Here is a 21,759-nt window from a genome sequence, read left to right as displayed (position 1 = left end):
ACTGCTGAAATTCACTGAGTAAGGGCTTGGGAAGGGTAGGGAAGCACATGGTTGTGATGGGTATGAGCCCTGGAAACACCCCACCCCCTTGAACTTTCCCACAAGGTCAAGTCTACAGCAATCACCTTGAGGTATCCAATCTTTCCAGTAATTCTTTCAACCTGCCTTTCATTGCAGCCCCAAACCCAAACTTCCAATTCCCAGTTACCTCTAACCTAGTCCAACCCTTCATTGTATATTACATCCAGATCTCCCCCAGCAACTTCCTATCATTAATTCCATCTAGACCCCTTCCCTGTTACCTCCTAATCACCCCAAAGCTATTGGTCTTGCCTATTCTGTAGCCCAGGTCTCCCATTGTATCCTGGGCCATCTCGATTCCTGATTCATATTTGGCCACTGGACCCAGATGACTGTGGAAGAGAAAGTGAGGCTGGTGACTTTGCATAGCCCTGCCTCACTTAAATCCAGTTCACTTGCAAGTCATGGCATCATCTTCCTGATGTCTTGGTCCTCATCAAAAACAAACAGCAAAAATTACTACTAGGTAGCTAACGCTGTGATGGGTATTGTGGAGGTACAGAACGACAATTCCTAACTGCAAGGAACTTATGACCTTTTTGTGCCTATTAATCCAATCTCAACTCCGAAAAAGGCATTTATAAGTTCACACCCCCTCCTCCTTTTCCATCACATCTTCCAGTTCCCTTAGGTTGAACTAACCCAGCCAGGAAAAACTGATCAGGTTCTGTTGAATATTTCCAATCTCTATGTAGGACTGAGAGCCTGGGGATGGGGGAGGTGGGGAATCAGAGTGGGCAGAAGACAAAGGCAGCTCAATTCCATGCCCCTACCCTACTGGAAGAGCAACTGGTCTTGGAGTGATTACAGACAAGTTAGATCCCAGACTCCAACACTTTCTAACATGAATCACTTAGCTTATCTAAGGCTCAGTTTCCTCATCTGTAAAATGAACATGATGTTCCACTTATACCTCTTTGGGTTGTGAAAAAATAGCTCTTTGCAAACCTCGATTCTTTGATGAAGCTGCAAACCTTAACATACTATGTAACCATGAATTATGAGTATTTGCCACTGCAGTGATTCCCCAGATGCTCCCCGGGGTCCATCAGATTACCCCAATAGTAATTATAATAGCTCACATTTATGTAGAGTTTAAAAAGCAGATTCATTTAATTCTGCCAATACCTTCACCCCCTTCCCTCCCATACCATGCCCAGAGTGAAAACGGGAGAAGCCAGAGGGCTATAGATGGAAGGCCTGGAGTTGACTCTGGGGGCCAGCCCACGTTTCAGTAGACCAAAGTTTTCTCTAAGTCTGTGAGATAGCAGCACCCCCTGGTGATGGGTGTGGGGAAAGGGAGTCATGCCGGGTGAATGTGAGGTGGGTAGGAGAGCAGCTCCCACCCCTGAATTCCCCACCCCTTTTTTCCCACCCTGCTTCTCTTTCTCCCTTTTCCACTCCAGACACCTGTATTTAAAGGGGTGGGTCTAGGGGTCGAGACAGGCTTTTCTTAGCCTCTCAGTGGCAGGAAGGGAAAAGTCAGTTTCCTGCTCGCCCTGGCCCATTGTGGGCAGTCCTCTGGAGGTGAACTCATGGAGGGAGGGGAAAGGGTGAGGAAGGGGACTGAGATGAGGAGGATCCGGTCTGATTCTTCACTGTCCCCAGGAAGGGGACTGTTGACCAGAGGCACTAAAGGCATTCTGGGTGAGGTTCATCAGGTCACACACACACACACACACACACACACACACACACACACACACGGTCCCACAGTCCAACTAGGACTTAGGGTCCAGTGACACCACACACACACCACCCACTGCTCCCAGAGAGAAACTGGGACATTTCTTTCCAGTAGCCTGGAGGAATTTACTTCAATTCAAGTAGTTTACCTACTTACTATGTCTATGGCATTGTCCTAGAGAGAAAATACAGGATGGAAAAAAACATGTCCTCACCTTCAAGATCCAAACAAATAAATGGTCATTTGAGGAGATAAAGAATATTACCAGCTGGAGGTATCTGAGAAGACATTCTGGAGAAAATGGCACCTGTTAAAAACCCGGGAAGAAATGAACAGTGTTTTCCCTCCTTCTGGAGTAGCATCTGGAACTGCTCAGGCAAAAAGCATGGAGGCAGGAGATTTTTTTGTAAATATAGTATAAAAAAGTACTACTGGGGCACCTTTTATTGATTACTCTCCTATACCCTGTACCCACACCTTCCCCTCTTATCTTTTGTAAATGTTATTATCCTCTGAGTCCAGGAAGATAATGGTGCAGGGAGAAAGAAAATGTTAAAGTGGTTTTTAACGATCCTAGCACACACATGTAAGCACACACATGTAAGCACACACATGTAACCCTGTCCAATGCCAGCCAGCTCTTTCTAAATACACAAAAAATGACTTCCCTTGACTGATCCCTGGGAGAGAGTGCTCCTAAGGAGCAGGTAGTCACGTGATAGGTGTAGGTTCGGCCACTTCTGCTGCAATTGAGGGTTAGATTTCCTGATTATCACTTGGACCACAGGAAAAAGTGACCACTGGTTTGGGTCTTCGGGCTCTCCATGGACAGACCAGAGCCAGGAGATTAGCACTGAAGAGGCAGCCTAGAGAGTGAAGCACACAGAGCCTTGATCTCTGGGACAGGGAACTTCTAGTGCCATGTTGTGACTTCCATTAGGCTGCTGGACTGGAGAGAAAAAGTAATTTATTTCATGCTCTTCTCTTGGCTTTCCCCAGTTAGAGTTAACGATCCAGAGCCAGATTCGATCCAGCATTTCCCCTTCCCTTATTTCCATGTGCCTCAGTTAGGGGGTTGGGGGGTGTCTATAATTCCCCCCTGCCAGGCATCCCTGAAGATTTGGAAGGGCAAGCAGGAGGAGGTTTAGAAGATGGCCCAAGCAAAGCCAAATATGCATCAGAAAAACAATATACATACAGACTAAAAAAGCAGAAATGAAAAGAACATCAAAAAACCCAACCCCAACACCAAAGAAATTTATTATAATAACTAAGTTTGGCCCTGAAGAAGAGATGAAAAAATATTCCTCTTCTTTGCAGATCACAGGTCTATAGAACACTGATTCATAGACTGTCAATCTCAATGGACGTATTAATTCATTTTACTGAACGACCTTTTTTCTGCCTTTCCTCTAGGTAGGGAGGTGGGGAGTGATATATTTGGAAATGAAGATGATGTCAAAATATAGATATTGAGAAAAAATGTAAATAAACAAACAAAGGAGTTGTCAAATTGCTTACCTTCTTAGGGAGGGGGGACGTGAGGAAGGGAGGGTCAAAATTTGGAAGGTAAAATTTTTAAAAAGCGAATGTTAAAAATTGTTTTTACATGTAATTGTAAAAAAATAAAATATTATTTAAAAATAAACTGTGATGAGAGTATTTGAAGTTTTTTATTTTATTTTTTTTATTTTTAATGTTCTACAATCGCTACCATAAAACTTAGATTTTTTCCCCCTACCTATACCCCCCACCCCCCTCCCTCCCCAAGACGGCATACAATTCTACATAGGATCTACATATACGTTCCTGTTGAATACATTTTCACTATAGTCATGCTGTGTAGACGAACTAAAATAAATGGGAGAAATCACATAAATAAAACACAAGTATTTGAAGTTTCAGAGTCCATATGATGCAGGGGAGAGAGGACAGTCCAGAAAGACAGGGCGGGGTTTATGATCTGTGAAGACACCATCGATCTCATCTTCAGATATGTTGAATAATAATTCCTAGATTCATTCTGGAAAGGGGCAGCATCAACACGGAACAAATCTGATGCTTGCTCCACACAAAAACATGAAGTGACCGACTCCCTTTTCCCACCATTCATCTCCTCTTTTACCTTCCTGTGGTCTGACTTCCTTTCCCACTGGACTACTGGAACTATTTTCTTAAAAATTTTCTTGACAAACCAATGGCCTTTTTCTTAGCGGTTGTTCTTCTTAACCTTATGACTCCAGACCCCCTCAACGGCAACCACCCGCTTCTTGGAGGTGGAAGGAATCTGTCTAATCCTCTGTGGGCTGAGTACCCTGTGGGAACTAGTGTGTTAGGAAAGCTATTCCACTTGTGCCAAAGATGCGGCCACGAGGACACAGGCTGATGGCTCAAGTCGAATGCTATCTGGGGAGCAAGCCAGATGTTGGAACATTTATCTCTTTCTTGAAGTCATATGGACACACTTTCTTTCAGGGTCAAGCTTGGTGATGATAATAAATTTCTTTGTTGTTGGGTTGGTTTTTGTCTTTCCATTTGTTTTTATAGTTGATATGAATATTGTTTTCCTGCTGCTGCTTAAAGACTTTGCTTGGGCCATCTTCTAAACTTCCTCCTACTTGCCCTTCCAAATTTTCAGGGAAAAATGGTAGGGGGGAATTATGAACCCCCAACTCCCTAACTGAGGCTCATGGAAATAAGGGGAGTGGACATGTGGGACTGAGCCTGATTCAGGATCACTTACTCTAACTGGGGAAAGCCAAGAGAAGAACATGAGAGAAATTACTTTCCCTCTCCAGCCCACCAGTCTAGTGGAAGTCACAAGACTGGCCAATCCCAGAGCTCAAGGCAAGCACACAAGAAAACTGTGAAAACTGTGATATGCTATCTTTCTGCAAGCCTAAAGGAAAGTATTACTCAAGCCACATGAACCAATGGGTCCCCAAAGAAGGGGACATGGAGGACTGCAGGGATCACACTCTGACTATGTGGAAAATACTATGCTAGGTGCTGAGGAAATCGCTATCTTCTAAATCCAAATGTCCTCATATTCTCTCTTTATCCCAGCCCCTTTGTTTCAGAAAGTAGCATCTCTGTTTCCTAGGGTCATTTAGTCACTCTTTTCTCTAGCCTAGCTTTAAGGACATTTCCAGATGTCTCTGTGATTTTCTAGTATTAAATCCCAATCTCGTCTCTTCTTGTCTCTGACTCCAATCTCAGGATATCCACTCAATTCCTTTATCACTAAAAAAAATGATATGGGTTTCTTCGTCTACTCTTTTTCTCCTTTACAACTCAACATCAATGGTTCTTTTTCAGTGTTTGATCTGTTGGCTGGACTCTCCTCTCTCCACTGCATCTCTGGACTCAGAGACTTCACATACTGTCATCGCATACTTTATTTAACAAAGTGAAATTGGAAATAGATCCCTCTGCCTCCATCCATCTCCTGTGCTTGCTTGTTTATTTGTATTCTCTCATTCTTCCCAGAGTTCTTCTTGCTACATTTTTTTAGTCCCCATTCAACTCTTCCTGACTCCATTTGGGGTTTCCTTGGCAGAGATATTGGAGTGGTTTGCTATTTCCCACTCCGCCTCATTTTACAGATGAAGAAATGGAGGCAAACGGGGTGAAATGGGATCCCACAGCTAGTAAGTGCCTGGGGGTCAGATTTGATCTCAGATCTTCCTGACTCTAGACCCAACAAGGTACCACCTAACTGTCTGCAGAAAGGCATGGAATGATTTGTATGATGGGATACAAAGTAAGGCAGAACCAGGAAAATAACATAGTGACCACAATAATATAAATTGCAAAGAAAAACAAGATATTTGAAAGTGAATCGTGAACATTTGGACTTACCCCAAAAGATATATGAGATGATAGCTCCATTCCCACGCCTTTGCTGAAGCAGAGGGTAGTTGGCATGGATGCCAATATTGCCTATAATGTCAGACATTTTTAGTTAGGTTAGTTTCACGGAACTTTTTCCATTTCTTCTGGGGTTTTTAATTTATTTGTTATTTTAAGGGATTTCTCTGGGGAGGGATATGGTGGGAATGTAGGTGATGTAAAAACAAAAGATAATCAATAAAACTAGTTTCTAAAACAAACAAATAATGCTACCTTTTCTACTTGGGCTCCTGGTGCCACCCTTCCTGACTCCAGAAGAAACTTACGCTCACAATTATCCCCTCTCCCCCAGCATCTTCCTTCAGACATAGTCTCCTCCATCTCTTGAATGCATCATCTTGCCTCCCCTGCCTCCACCCCCAAACCTGTTCTTCTACTGACTTCCTATGTCTGTTGACTGCACACGTTACCTAGCCTTGAAACCTGAGTCACCTGACTCCTCCCTCTTCCTCACCACCCCCATCCAAGAAGTTGCCAAGTCCTTGTTGATATTATGTCATAGTCATCAGTCACGTCTTTTCCATTCCATCTCCACCTTTGCTCAGATCCTCATTAACTCTTTCCTGTATTATTGCAATTCCCCACCCCGTTCCCTCCCCAGAAACTGAACTCCCTGCCTTGAGCCTCTCACCCCAATGCATCCTTGAATACCGATGCCAGAGTAATCTCTGCATCTTCATCACTTCCATTCTCAAAATCCTTTGAAAGCTCCCCATTTTCTGAGCTATAATTTCAAACTCCTTACTTTCAAGTCTCTACATGATTATACTACTTTTTGGCTCCAGCCTTACTTTTTTAGCCTTATTTCATATCTTTCTACTTTGAATACCCCTGTGTTATAGCCAAACTAGATTATTCACTATTCCTCAAACATGCCCTATATGTTCCTATTTCTACAATGGTATGCTGAAAAATGTTTAACAATCACCTCTCCAGGGAGGGATTGTGTGAACAACAGAGGTTGAAGTTTCATATATATTATCAATATTGTCTCCATCACTTTCTTAATTTTGGAGTAACAATCAATAAAACAATAAACCAAGCCCTGATTTGTAAACTTTGTTGATTTGTGGGGTATAAAGGCTCACACTGGAAAATTTAACACTTGGCTCTCAATTGATTCAAGATAGCTCAGCACACCTCTGTCTACACTTTTGCAGAGAAGCAGTATGGGCAGCTACATGGCAAAATGGATAAAGTGCTGGCCCTGGAGTTAGAAGGGCCAGAGTTCATCATTCAAAACAGGTCTCAGACACTTACTAGCTGGGTGACCCTGGGCAAGTCACTTAACCTTGTTTGCCTCAGTTTCCTCATCTGTAAAATAATCTGGAGAAGGAAATGGCAAACCACTCCTATATCTGCCAAGAAAACCCCAAATACATGACAAATCTACTGAACAACAACAAGTAAAGCATAATGGACAGTCAACTGGTCTTGCCCAGGGGGGTCAAGAACACCTGGGTTCAAGTCTCAGCTCTGGCACATATTAGCTCTAGACCCTGAGCCTTCTCTTCCCGGGACACCCCCCCCCCCCCCCCGCCCCGCGCAGTTCACTTAAGGTTAAAGACCAGTCTATGACTATAAATTGCAGAAAAGTTGCCTATATTTAGTTGAAGAGTTTCTTCACAGAGAATTCTTCATATTAATGGGATCACAGTCCAAACATCCCCTCCCACAAGAAAAGTCAGTCCATACCATTTTCTGTGCCAGGAATCCTCTCCCCATCCATCTCTATCTGTTGAAACTTGTACCCAAATCTTCTTGACCCCCAGGCAAGCCCAGCTAACTATCCATCATACAAAGTTGTAGACAGAGGTGTGCTGGGACCAGCTCGAGTCAGCTGTCAAGAATAAGCTGTGTCCAGTGTGAGCATTTATATTTCAGAAATTAGCAAACCCTACAAATGATTTAATTTTTTGTTAATTGTCACTACAAAATTAAGAAAATGTATTATCTCTCCTTCAAAGCTTAACTTGAATATCATCCCCTCTCTGAAGTTTCTCCTATTTCCCTTTTTTTGGGAGCCATCTATCTAAGCCTCCTCTGAACTCACAAAGCTCTTTGTTTGAAATCTCTCTTATGAATGCATCCCCACCTACTTTAAATTGTGTTTATCTGTGTACAATAAATGAGATAATATATTTAAAGTATTTTGCAAAACTTAAAGTACTCTAGGAGTGACATACAATAAATGATTATAAATTCTTTTTAAAAGAAATGTCTTACTCATCCTTGGGGTTTATTTATTTTTTGGATCCCCTTTCCTCTGCTCTTTCCAATCATTTCCTATCTCTCCAGCATGGTGACACACTCTGGAAGGACTGAGTACATTTTTTATTGAATGGATAAAAAGCATTAACTGAACGTTGCTGTCCCCTGTATTTCTGCTGCATCCCTGACTGAAATGCTCCTCTCCATTATATCTAACAAGTGATCAGACTTTTGCTTGAAAACTCGAGGTGGGTGAGAACTTAATGTAAACAGAACTTTAATCATACCTGGATCACCTAACGTGCAGGCACCCACATGGAAGATGCCAGGAACCAGCTTCCGGGAGAAGACATTCTGCATTCTCCTGCCACTAGGCTAGGACAGCCTCTGCCTGTCTGTCTGTCTGTCTTTTCTCTCTGTCTCTATTTCTCTCTCTCTCATCCAAAGGGGGTGAAGATTACTCACAGCACAGGCACTATAAACTGAAACTTACAGGCCCTTCAGGCCTTGTGGCCCGGAGAAAAAACCCAGGCTTCGGTTTTTGGTCTCATTTGTTTCATTTATACTTTTCCGTTCTAGGCACAGGTGCTGAAGTGCTCTGACCTGGACTCAAACCATGGCAACCTGGGAAACAGGGTTATTCCAGGCCAGATGTAGCTCCCTGCTCAGAAAGAAAGCCCTGAGAAGACAGCATTTCCAGGACTGGAGCCCAAGGGAGGCTTTGGACTTGGGACTTCATGGAACTGTGCCATATGAGAAACCGAGCTGAACTATGAACCCTAATTCCCTTCCTCTACTCAGAGACTGAGATGGAACAAGGAGGAATTATACCCCAGGGTGGAGATCTGGGTTTGTTTGATCCGACTATACCTTTGAAGTAAATATTCCTTTGTAAAAGCGAATCTGATTGTTAAATGGAACTGGAGTGGAGCACCCTTAAAATTGAACGAACACCATCAGTAAAGGCTGGTGCCAATTTCAGAAAGACAAGACATCCCCTCAAAACCCCTTAAAAGTACCAGAGAATCCTGGGGAAATGCAGCCGTTGGGAGCCAGGTAATCACGGTTACACTACCATCTCCCCATTGCTGGGATTTTTTTTTTTTTCACTTTATATCAAGACTAAATCTACCTCTCTCAGCTTCTATCACTGCTTCTAATTCTACCTTCCGGCAGAACAAGTCTCATCCTTTCTCCACAAGACAACCTGAAGAAGTGGCTGCCTTCACTTTCTCATCATTCATTCCTTCTTTTACCACAGCTCCCCCTCCTCTCCCACCCCCCTGGAATTTGGCTTCCGTTCCCATAAGACTATTGAAACCACTTGCTCATAAGACACCAATGACTTCCTGTTTGTCAAGTCCAAGAGCGTTTTCTCAGTTCTCATTATTTTTAGACCTTACTTCAGCGACTTCAGACACCATTGACCACCACCGTCTCCTTCAAACTTTCTCTTCCCTGGCTTCTCTGACACCATCCTGGTTGATCAACTACCCTAGCTGACCTTTTTCTCTGTGTCCAAGTTCTTATTTTCCCACTGTCTTGTATTGCATGTATAAATCTTCGGATTAACATATCCTGCTTCCCCAGGAAACTGGGGCTGCAAACTTTTGGAAGGAGGGAAATTCTGTCTACATGTTCTGAAAAGCACTTAACATCGACGTTGGCAGTGATACTACAGCCAGCTCAAACCAGCTGAGCTCATTGTAAATTTTCAGTGTGAGCATTTATGCCTCAGAAATCTGCAAAAAGGGCTTGGATTTATTATTTTATTGATTGTCTAGACTTAAGAAAATGATGGAGAAAATATTAATTATGTAGATTAAACTTAAAAACCTACATACACTTTTTTTTAAACAGACAGTTATTAAACATTTTATCAGTATCCCATTGGGTATATGATTAGTAATGCAATCAAACATTTGTTAAGTTTTGTGTGCGTGTGTGTGTGTGTGTGGCACTGAGCATAGAAAGAAAGGAACAGATCCTGCCCTCAAAGATCTTACAATTTACTCTTTGGGAAACAAATGGCCAAAAGAATAGAGCCCTGGGTCTGGAATCAGGAAGATCTCAGTTCAAATCCAATCTCAGACACTTACGAGTGGTGTGACCCTGGGCAAGTCCTGTAACCTCTATTCTCAGTTTCCTTACCTGTGAAATGGGGATAATGACAGTACCTACCTTGCAGGGTTGTCATGAGGATCAAATCAGTGGATACCTGCAAAAAAAACCCTTAGCACAGTGCCTGGTACATAGTGGACATTAAAAGGCCTATTTCCTGCCCTTATCAAGAGCTAAAGAAATTCTAGAGAACTCTGAAAAACAAAAAAGTTTGCATGGAAATATAAACTGTCGTATTTCAATCCATCGGTGATCTCATTGACGTGAGCATTGGCTACAAACATACAGACTGACATATAAATTGCAAGTCACACATGGCTTTTCATCTTGTGCACCTCTTGTCTATGGTCTCCCATAAATCTTGCGTAATGGCTCCACCCATCATGATTGGGGGCCTTCCTGTAGAGTTCTTGGTCTTAGGTGAGTACCAATAAAACTTTCACGGTATTACCTGAATCTCACATTCTCAATAGTTCCAACCTCACTTTACTTGGGGAAAGGGGTAGGACTGTGCTGTAAAGTCTAATTCATCAGGAGCTTGGGCGCAGTGAAGGGAGCCGGGCACAACTGTTGAATTAGAAGCCTACCCCTCACTCCATAGAAATCCACCCTCCCCCCAGGATATTTGTGAAGGTTCTACTGTCTAGGATTTTTCATTAGGTACTTTCTAATACACAGTCCAACACTCTCTCTTGTACTATATATATTTTCTATATATCACCTGTTTACGTATGTGACTTTCATCCGGAACTGGATTGTAAACTTTGTGAGATCAGAGCCTGCCGGAGCTCTCACTGTGCCCCTATCACTTAGCTTCGCGCTTAATAAATGTTTAATGAACGAATGGCATGGGGGTATCCGCATCGGATTGCACAGATGCAGATACAAAGGGGCAGGGGCGGGGGCGGGGGATGCCGAGAGAAGGTTGACAAAGGCAGGTGATAGAAAAAATTTAAAAATCGAGAAGCCATTACTTCTGAAAAACTCAAACAGGGAGCTAGGAATATCTTCCTGGGGCTTTCCAGGCCAGGTTTTTCCTGGCGCAGGATACTCTTAAGCACTAAAGACACTCAGTGCATTGAAAGGCATTAAGACGCTAAAAGCATCAAACTCTTTTCCCTTAAATGGTTCGCGGTGTTGTGGAAAACACGCTAAATAGGGAGCCGGATGACCTGGGTTCTAAACCTGGCTCTGTTATTTAATAATAAGCATTAACATCCCGCTTGGAGGTTTGCAAAGCACTCTTTATCCTCCCTCACCTGATCTCCGCAACGACCCCTGTGACCTGGGTACTATTTAACATCCCCATTTTTACTGAGGCACAGAGGGGTTTGGGGACTTTCCCCGTGCCGCAGGGCTAGTTTCAAACCCAGGTCTTCTGGAGTGCAGGTTCAATACTCTATTTCCCGGGCAGTGTGGTTGGCACTTTTACTTGGCCTCAGTTTCCTCATCTGTAAGATGAAGGGGATGGACTGGATGACTTCTAAGATCCCCTTTTAGCTTTCTAAACAAGAGCCTCTTGAAAGCCTAGCGCTTAGCACCGTTCCTGGCTCATCGTAGGCGCCTAATAAATGTTTATTTACTGACTCTAGGACTCTGAGGACAAAGAGGGTGGAGAGTTAAATACGTAACCGGGAAGGAGCTAAAGCCTGCCCCGAAAAGAAGGGTTAAAGGTCCAAAGGGCCAGACCCAGGGGTGCTCGGGAGGGGCTGGGGTCCCTGCGCTCCTGCTGTCAGGGAAGTCCTGGAAAAGCAGGGAAGAGGTTAATGAGGACAGAGGGGAGGAGCCCAGCGACTGATTGGCAGGAGATGGGGCCAAGCTGACGTCACTGCCCCCTCCTCTCCTCCCCCTCACTCCCGGACCCACAGCTGGGGGGACCGAGGGTGCGCAGGACGGCTGGGAAAGTTGGGGGCAGTCACCTCTCTCCGCTCCCTCCCCGCCCCTTCCTCCGCAGGAAGTGGGAGCCAGGAGCTGCAAAGTTGAGAGAGCAGGGAGGGCTGCGTCCGAGCGACGGACAAAGTTTGACCACAAGAGGAAGTGGCCCTGGGAGGGAGCCGGCTGGCCCTCTGCCCACCTCCCTCCCCCAGCCCCTGGACAGCAGAGGAGCCCCCGCGGTGCCCCCCCAGGGAGAGCACCCCCTTCCCCCCACAGCCACCCCAACACTGCCAGCTTCCGGAGCCGGCCCCTGGAGGAAGCTCGCGGGGAAAACAACTCTGAAGTTGGCCAGAGGCACCGCCCCGGCTGCTGCTGCTGCTGCTGCGGGCACCGCCTCCCCGCCCCCAGCCCTGGCATCCACACCAAGGGCCACCCAGTGGAGGCGATGGGGCCCAGGCAGGGGGGCTGCCCCGGGGGGCCGGACAGACCCTGAGGGCCACCCGGAACACTAGGAGACCGACCTGAGCCCTTCCCGAGAGCCAGGATGATCTCTGCCTTCCTCCCCTTCCTCCTCCTCCTAGGTAAGACTCTGAGCCCCTACCACTTCCCGGTCAAGGCTTCAGACGCCGGCCCCTGTCCTCACCCAGCCCTCCGTGGCAGGGAGGCCAGGTGCCCAGTTCTGCCATGGCCCTTTCTCCTCCCTCAGCCTCTCACCCCCACCTCCATCTCCTTCCCACCCCTCACCCCTCACCCCATTTCCCAGGATCAGAGAGCGGGCCTTCCCTCCCTTCCTTCCTGCTCACTGCTAGCCACCTGTTGCTCTGCGCCCTTTCACTTCCCCGCTGCCTCTGTCCTGGGTCCCCCTGGGTCGCCTGGCTGCCCGGAGCTATCAGAAAGCTTCTCTCCTTCCTCCTCTGATTGGTTGTTCCTCAGTGAGCTTTCCAGTGACTCCCTCACGCTCCTCTTCTCTTCTCCCAGTTCCCCCAGGAGGCATCGCGGCCCACTTGGACCGGACCCTCTTTTCAAATCCAGGTGAGTAAGGGGAACCCTTGAGGGCCCCTCTGGGTCTGGGAGTCCTCAGGAGGGATGACACTGGGGATAGAGAGGGAGAATAGAAGTTCTTCCCCACCCCCAGCCAGAAGGCAACTACTTGTTTCTTTTCTGAGCTCCTCCTGTACTACCTTTGACCCTAGACTCCCAGGATTTAGAACGAGAGGGGACTTTAAGGATTATTTGGTCAAGCTTCCTCATTTTATCGATAAGAAACTTGAAGGCCAGAGAGGTAGTGAGGTGAGGTACAGGGGAAAGAGAACTGAGGACCTGGGTCCATAGTCCATCCACCTCGGATGTTTTCCTTGTGACCTTAGTCACTCATCCTTTCGGGAACTCTCAGCCTCCTCAAGTGTAAAATGAGGTGATTGGACTAGGTGGCCTCCAACATCCTTTCCAGCTCTCAATCTGAGATTCTGTATCACTTAGGACATGACTTACCTAAAGTCACATAGATGTGACTGGCAGAGGAGCAGTGTTCACCCAGGTCCTCGGACTTCAGATCTAGAGTTCTTCCCACTAAGAGCCTTAGAAATCATGAATTCAGAAATCAGGAAATTACATTTTGAGAAGTCATTACCTTCCAAGCTGGGGTTCTGAAGCCACCCATTTGGTTTCACTTAATCCATCCTTCTCCATCATTCACTCCCTCAAAATCCAGTAGCTTTTATTTTTTTATATATGCATGTAGCCCTGTGGAAGGAGATACTTCCATAAATGTCAGGTGTTGTTAGTATAATTATCCCCCCAACTGGACCGTAAGGCCCCATGATGGCAGAGTCTGTGAGAATACCTTGGAATGGAATGAACATTGAACCTTTGAGCTGGGACACTGGAGTTTAAGTCTTGGCTTTCTCTTTTACTAGCCATGTGACTGGGGGCTAGTTACTTAACTGTTTTCAGTTTCCTAGGCTGTCAGATAGGTTTAACAACACACCAGGACACTTAGAAGCAGCTGGTGGTGCAGTGGTTAGAGTGCTAGACCTAGAGTCAGGAAGACCTGACTTCAGATTTGGCCTTACTAGCCATATGACCCTGGGCAAGTCATTTAACCTCCTTCTGCCTGTTTACTCACCTGTAAAATGAGGATAATAAGAGCATCGACTTCCCAGGATTATTGTGAGGATCAAATGAGACCCTGGGTAAATCACCTAACCTCTCCTTGCCTCAGTTTCCTTAAATGTAAAATGGAGATAATAATACCACCTATTTCCCAGGGTTATTGTCAGGATCAGATGAGATATTTATAACCCACCTGGCACATGGTAGATGCTAGATAAATGCTTATCCCCCCAGCCTTATTTCTTGTTTGTTGTTCGGAAAACACTTCAAGTTTTGGAGAAATGTGATTTGTCTTTTGAGGGAAGGAGAAGGGAATTCCAGACCTGTGATTTCATTAGTATAGATGACTCTGGTGAGCTAATTCCCTGTATTAATGCAGATTGTCAACTCAGTGTGAAATGTGCAGTCCTAGAGAGTTGCCTGAGAACCAGAGAGGTAAAACAGCTTCCCCATGGTCACACAGCTAGTACTTGTCTGAGGCAGGACTTCCTGACTTGAAGTCTGGCCTTCAATACTCTGTGTCTCCTTATTATGTTTTTTCATTGGAATAGGAAACTATTCATGCAAATCAGCCTCTGCTCTTCTATATTTAGTCTTCGAGGTCGCCTGGGGCACTGAGAGGTTAGATGATCTGTCCTGGCCACCCAGCCAGGATGTGTCAGAGGAAGAGGCCTCCTTGTCATTATCATGAGGATTATTCATCTTTGTAACCTCCACCAGGTAGCTCCAGGTCGTGTGCCAAGGAGGTGTTCCAGAAACACTTATGGATCATAATGTTATTTGGGGTGAAGGCTGAGAAAGGATAGGTGGGAGGGGAAGGAAGACTTATCAACCTGGGTGTGGGACTCTGAGGGCTTCTAGGGGTCTAAGATCACCTTCCTGTGTCTGGTCTCAGTCTAGCAACTCTACATAAGGAGTCCACATCAAGAAGGGATGTAGGCTCCCAAAGATTGTAGGCCCAGTTGGAGGGTGAGGAAAGGAGAGTTCCCAGGTGCTCAGCCCCCACATCTTCCTCCCCGCAGCCTGCAGGGACCCTCCTGCCTTGCTCTCCGGTGTCCAGGGCATCCTGCAATGGCCCCAAGGCCGGGAAAGCCGTCTCCTTCCAATCACTTGCATCTGGGTTATCGTGAGCAGCAAGGAGCACACAGTGACCATCAGGTAAGAACTAGAGCCAGATTATTCTGGAAAGAGCCAATGAGAAACCCTCTGGGAGAGTGGGGGTGGAGAGGTTGAACATTGATTGTCATAGCTTCTCCCTATGTGCCCAGTGGCACCAATGAGATTATTTGATGTTAGTCTAACTTCCTATACCTTGAAGGCCTGTCCATTTCAGGGTCTGGGCAGGGTTGGTATTAGGCAAATGACTTTTTGCTGTGCTAGTCATCCGCCCAACCCTATCCCCAAACCTTTTGGAATCCCTGTCCCCACCCCCAGCTACATTCCTTAATCTCCTCTGCTGTCCTGGGTACCATTAACATTTATGGTAGCAGCAATGGATAGACCCTTATCCCAGGGCTGGTCAGGAGAGCCCAGTCAGCAGTTCTCTACATTTTTTAAATTAACCAGCATTTATTTTCTCTCCCTCTTACTTTCCTCCTACTCCCTTCTCCACCCTACCACTGGAGAAAAAAAAAAGAAAAAGAAACTTCTTGTAACAAATATGCATAGTCCAGCAGAACCAGTCTCCAAACTGGTCCGATTCAAACATCTCATTCTGCATCTTGAGTTCATCACTTCTCTGTTCGGGATCAACTAGTATTTTTCCAGGCCTACTAGATGTAGAAAACCTGGAGTAGGGGAAGGTCAATACTAGACGTAGAAAACCTGGGGTAGGGCAAGGTCAGTACCAGATATAGAAGATCTGGAGTAGGGCAAGGTCAGTACCAGATATAGAAGATCTGGAGTAGGGCAAGGTCAGTACCAGACACAGAAGACCTGGAGTAGGGGAAGGTCAGTACTAGACACAGAAGACCTGGAGTAGGGCAAGGTCAGTACCAGATGTAGAAGACCTGGAGTAAGGGAAGATCAATACCAGACTAGTAGGGCAAGGTCAGTACCAGACACAGAAGACCTGGAGTAGGGGAAGGTCAGTACCAGACGTAGAAGACCTGGAGTAGGGGAAGGTCAGTACCAGACGTAGAAGACCTGGAATAGGGGAAGGTCAGTGCCAGACGTAGAAGACCTGGAGTAGAGGAAGGTCAGTACCAGACGTAGAAGACCTGGAATAGGGGAAGGTCAGTGCCAGACGTAGAAGACCTGGAGTAGGGGAAGGTCACTACCAGATGTAGAAGACCTGGACTAGGGGAAGGTCACTACCAGATGTAGAAGACTTGGGCTAGGGGAAGGTCAGTAGCAGATGCAGAAGACCTGGAGTAGGGGAAGGTTAACAGGGAGAAGGAGGAAGGGGCTAGGGAGGATAGTGAAAATAAAAGATGCCTAGCAATGCTAGTGTTCTGAAGGACAGGCAGAGGAAGGCTGTTTTTTGTTGTTGTTTTTAGTTGGAAGCTCAGATACTTCTGGTAATTGGGGGCCCAGAGAAGGGGCATAGGGTATTCTAGACAAGAGGAGAGAAGATATGTCAAATAGATTGCATTCAACAAGCAAGCTCTAGACAAAGTCTTAACATTATACCAAGACTCTCCAAGGGGTCCCCTCCATTTCAAAATGGTTCCCCCTTTGTATTTATAATTTACTTTAGGCCCTAAACTTTTGCTGTAATGCACATACCTTGACTTATGACAAAATTAATACCTCTATGTCATTGAAAGCACAATTTTCTGGCATTAAAAATATGTGCCTTTCACTTCTATTTATTGCACGTGGAAAATTATGGGGTTGAACCCTGACCACGGTCACACTCAGTGAATGACTTAGTTTGGAAAAAACATTTTTTTCTCTTCTTTTACTCCTTTCCAAATGGGTACGAAAGGCCCGGAGGAATCTGTTTGAAATAGACCGTGATGGAAAAACAAAAGCTGCATCAAGAAAGATTCTGAGGGGAAAAGGGAACGATTTTGATTTGTAATAAAGTAACATTCTAAAGTTTCTCTCATCATGCCTCCTTCATATGGTACCTCGCCTAGTTTGCATACACATAATTTTGACTGCTTCACAGACATAATCAAGGAAATGGCGTGTTCTGGTTAATTAGCTAACCTGGGTACACTGATGCATCCATCAGTGCCATGCTTAGATGCTTCCTAGCTGTGCGAGCGTGGCTAAGGACACTTCACCCCCCCTGACCTTCTGGTGTCACATCTACAAAGTGGATGAGCTCCATACTATGATAGGGTTATTGTGAGAAAAGCCCTGAGTAAACTAGGGGAATGGGAGCTGTTACTGAAGAACAGTATCTGAAGAAGATACAGTAACACAGATCCCTCCTTGCCTTTTGGATACTTGGCTTTACATCATGTCTATTTGTGGATGGATTAAATTACTACTAGATTTTAAACTCCTTGAGGGCAGGGATTATACAGTTTTTCATCCATGCCTCTCCAGTACCTGAGACAGTACCTTACACATACTAGGCACTTAATTCATTTAGGGGGGATGTGTGAAATGATCAGAAGGCCATCCAAAAATCTCCTTTGGCCTGAAGGTTATCATAATGCCCATCGGTTATTGTAGTTATATGTAGTATGAGACTACAAAAAAAATCTGAGTTCTAGATAAATAAATGTTTGCTGTATTTGGGACCCTGGAGTAAAGAAAGTCCAAGCCAATCAGTGTCCCCAGCTGTGCAAGGCTTTGGAAAAGTTTTGCTGATGCTCTTTCCTTCCATCTTCTATTTTTAACATCACTTTCGCTTCTCTTTCCCCTGTTCCTACTCCCTCAACAAAATATATATATTCCAGCTTGTGACAAAGAAATACAGTAGAGCAAAACAAATAAACCAGATTGGCAGGGTCATTGTGAACCTCTTGTCCACCGTCTTTTTTGCAAGACATAGGCAGCATGTTTCATCCTGAGTCCTCTGAAGCATGACTCCATCTAAGGTTTCTTAAGGGAGAGAAGTAATTCCACCTTCTCTGGTCTTATGAGAGAGGAGTAAAGGACCAAGAGAATGCAGAGTGGCTCCATTCACCCCTAAAGGTTCATTCCCCAGCCAGTGGCGACAGTAGCAGACTTGGAGGCAGAAGGTAGCTGTGCTGCCTATTAGATGTGTGACGTGGAGCAAGTCACTTAAAACTCTTCAGTCCTCCTTGCTCCCATCTGTTAAACATGACTGACCACACTGGTACTATCTCTTGGGTTGTTGTGAGGATCAAATGAGATGCTCTTGATAATGTACTTTATGAACTATAAGTCACCACACAAATATAATTCTAAAAGTCCTGTACTCTACCAAGTGGCCCTTATTTCTGTCTCACTGTCCAAGGTAGGGAGTTGATGGTTGTAGGGTCGGGGGAATAGTCTCTTACTATGACTTCTGATTCTTTTAGATTCCAGAAGTTGCATCTGGCATGTGGCTCAGAGCATCTGATGCTGAAGTCCCCTCTCCAGCCACTTATTTCCCTGTGTGAAGCACCTTCCAGCTCACTCCGGTTCTCTGGGGGCAACGTCACCATCACCTATAGCTATACTGGGAATGGCCGGCCACTGGGACAAGGCTTTCTGCTTTCCTATATGCAAGGTGGGCTAGATATGGGGAACCCCACAGAAAAAGAAAAAGGAAGATTCCATAGGCCCCAAGCGTGGGAATTGTGGTAGATCACTGCAGGGCTGGAGTAGGGAAGGTCAGTTGAATGGGCAGTGGGGTTGTCCAACAACTACCTCTCTGTCTCTGACCCTGTTCACAGATCGGTTCACATGTCTCCGGGAGGAGTTCCGATGCCTGAACCACAGATGCGTGCCAAGGGCCCAGCGCTGTGATGGTGTTGATGACTGTGGAGATCAATCTGATGAGACTGGGTGTAGCCCAAGCCCTTTCCATAGCTTGACTGCTGTCCCTGCCCCTGCCTGCAACCGTACCTTGGAAGATTTCTACGGTGTCTTTTCTTCCCCGGGCTATCCCCACTCTGTACTGTACCCGACCCCTCACTCCTGTCTCTGGCTGCTGGATCCCCATGATGGGCGACGGCTCATTGTTCGCTTCACCACTCTAGAGCTAGGCAAGTGGGATTCAGTGCATGTGTACGATGGTTCTGGGCCCCCAGACCCTGCTCGCCTGCTCCGAAACCTCAACTATTTCAGCAATGGCAAAGCTATCATGGTGGAGACACTCTCAGGCAAGGCCACTGTGACCTACCACCTGGGGCCCTGGAGTGCCGGTGGGTTCAATGCTACCTACCATGTGAAAGGATACTGCCTGCCCTGGGATCGGCCTTGTGGTGCTGGCTCTGGAGAGGGTCCTGGGGAGGGCCCGGGGGAGGGCTGCTACAGTGAAGCCCAGCGGTGCGATGGGATCTGGGACTGTGCAGATGGCACAGATGAAAAGGATTGCCCTGGATGCCTGCCTGGGCGCTACCCCTGTGGGGCTCCTGGAACCCCTGCTGCCACAGCTTGCTACCCAGCAGCTGATCGCTGCAACTACCAGACATTCTGCGTGAACGGGGCAGATGAACAGCAGTGCCGGCACTGCCAGCCGGGCAACTTCCGGTGCAGTGATGATCGGTGTGTGTATGAGACCTGGGTGTGTGATGGGCAGCCTGACTGCTCTGATGGCAGCGATGAATGGGACTGCGCCTATGCCCTGCCCCGAAAAGTCATCACAGCTGCTGTTATTGGCAGCTTGATCTGCGGACTGCTGCTTGTCATTGCCCTGGGCTGTACCTGCAAGCTCTATGCCATCCGCACACAGGAATACAGGTCAGAGGGTCAGCGCAGGATGCACTGTGGTCATAGGGGCGGGGGTAGTGGGGTAAGGGGGGGTAGTTGTTCAAGGTAGGAGAAAGTGAAGAGGGTTGGGGGTAGAAAAGAACATAGGACAAGGAAAGTTGACCAGTTTGGGGAACATTATAGGATCCCTGTTTGGAAAGATCTAGGCCACAGCTGTGAAATCCTTTCATCATGCTGTTCTAGAAGGAGCCAGATGTAGGGTCCTGACTTAGTAGAGTCATTGGGGGACTGGACCATAAATCTTGTTCTTTCCCTCAGCATATTTGCCCCCCTTTCAAGAGTGGAGGCCGAGATTGTACAGCAACAAGCACCCCCATCCTACGGCCAGCTTATCGCTCAAGGTGCCATCCCACCTGTAGATGACTTCCCAACTGAGAACCCCAATGACGTAAGTTACTTCCCTAAGCCTTGCCTGTTCATGACATCCCTTTATGGTGGAAAGAACCTTGGATTTAGGATCTGAAAACTAGATTAGAAGCTGGATTCTATTACTTACTACCTGTGTGGACTTGGGCAAATCACCTCTTGGTGCTTCAGTTTCCCTATCTGTGAAATGAGAAGATTAAAACAGATGACCCCTCAGCTCACTTCTTACTGATTTACAAACCTGATTAAGGCATCTCGACCAAGCCAAAGCCCAGCAATGCCTTTTCTTTGCTAACTACATAGCCCCCAGTAGGTTCTTCTCCCTACTCTGTCTGTCTTACTCTGGATAGGACAGAAAGTAATTCTACTCTGTCTTTCTCCACTCTGATGCTTCCTTATTTCTTGAATTATAGAACTCAGTGCTGGGCAACCTTCGATCTCTGCTACAAATCCTGCGCCAGGACGTGTCTTCAGGGGGCTCATCAGGTACCCGCCGCCGCCAACGAGGCAGAACCACACGACGATTGGTTCGCCGTCTCCGGCGTTGGGGCTTGCTTCCCCGTGCAAATCCCCCTTCCAGGGCCCCGGACTCCAACCTACAGGCTGCATCTGCCCCTTCTACCTCTGAAACCCCAGAGGGCAGTCAGGGCACTCCTTTAGAAGGAGCAATGGGTGGGCGAGATCCAGAGGAGGCCCCCCCACTGCCTGTCAAGGTGCCCCTTTCTTCTACCAACTCCCCCTGTGTACCCCCTGAAGACCCACCTCCTCCAGTCACCCCACCTCCAGCCCCACCATCCCTGTTGTCTGGGGTGGTTCAGGCTTTCCGTGGTCGCTTCATGCCCAACCTTCGGTCCCCTACACCCCCCCAGGCCTCACCAGACCCTCGAACAGTGCCCCCATCCCAAGAGGATGAGGATGATGTGCTACTGCTGCCTCTGGCAGAGCCTGGGCCATGGGTAACTGAGGAGGATGAGCCACTGCTGACCTAAGTCTCTATGGCTACAGCCCCTTTGCCCAGGCAGCCCAGGGAAAGGTCTGTGCAGCCTTATCTACAATGAATGCCTGGGGAGATCATCCCCACGCCTGAGGAGATGCCAAATGATACTGCTCTTCTCACATCTTGCCCATAGCCTTGTTGTAGCTACTGTAAAGTTGAGTGTCCCAGGGCTAGTGGGACCCTGACCCTGTTCCCTCACCCTGCCACTATCCGGGCAGTGCCTGCTATATCCTGAATCAGGGGCCTCCAGAGTTCTTACCTAAAGGCCAAAGATAGCGAGTGCTCCCTAGCCTACCACCAGAGTTTGTGACTATTCAAAAATAAGTTAAATGAGTGAGCTCTTAAAGGGTCAGGTGGCAGGACACTCCTCCCTTGCTAATTCTTTCCTACCCCACCCAGAATTTTTGGAGCAGGGAGACAACCAATTTGTAAATGTCTCCAGCCCCCAAGGGAAAGGGTTTGGAAAGGATTTGGAGCTCTACTGTCTAAGGGACCTGCTCTGGTTCTTGTTCACCAGGAAGTGAAAGTAATAAAATAGCTAAAAATAAGTTTTTGC

The 21,759-nt window shown here is 46.6% G+C and overlaps 1 protein-coding gene across 1 annotated transcript; it reads left to right on the top strand.

Moving 5' to 3' along the window:
- The first annotated feature begins 11,876 nt into the window (after nt 1–11,876).
- On the top strand, nt 11,877–21,751 carry LRP10 (LDL receptor related protein 10). Its single transcript, XM_072624584.1, has 7 exons — nt 11,877–12,468; nt 12,866–12,919; nt 15,022–15,157; nt 18,445–18,635; nt 18,802–19,810; nt 20,099–20,228; nt 20,620–21,751. The coding sequence occupies exons 1-7, from the start codon at nt 12,432–12,434 to the stop codon at nt 21,193–21,195; spliced, it is 2,133 nt and encodes a 710-aa protein (XP_072480685.1). The 5' UTR covers nt 11,877–12,431; the 3' UTR covers nt 21,196–21,751.
- Nucleotides 21,752–21,759: the final 8 nt, after the last annotated feature.

This window comes from Notamacropus eugenii, chromosome 7 (assembly GCF_028372415.1).
Source record: "Notamacropus eugenii isolate mMacEug1 chromosome 7, mMacEug1.pri_v2, whole genome shotgun sequence".
Taxonomy (NCBI): Eukaryota; Metazoa; Chordata; class Mammalia; order Diprotodontia; family Macropodidae; genus Notamacropus; species Notamacropus eugenii.
Note: the sequence above shows the minus strand (reverse complement) of the source record. Positions and strands in the feature narration are given on the sequence as shown.

Bases quoted from the DNA above. Each gene is read 5' to 3' on its own strand.
- LRP10 (XM_072624584.1), top strand. From the start codon at position 12,432: ATGATCTCTGCCTTCCTCCCCTTCCTCCTCCTCCTAG. The intron at 12,469-12,865 runs GTAAGACTCTGA...CTCTTCTCCCAG, and splicing joins CCCCTTCCTCCTCCTCCTAG to TTCCCCCAGGAGGCATCGCG. The intron at 12,920-15,021 runs GTGAGTAAGGGG...TCCTCCCCGCAG, and splicing joins GACCCTCTTTTCAAATCCAG to CCTGCAGGGACCCTCCTGCC.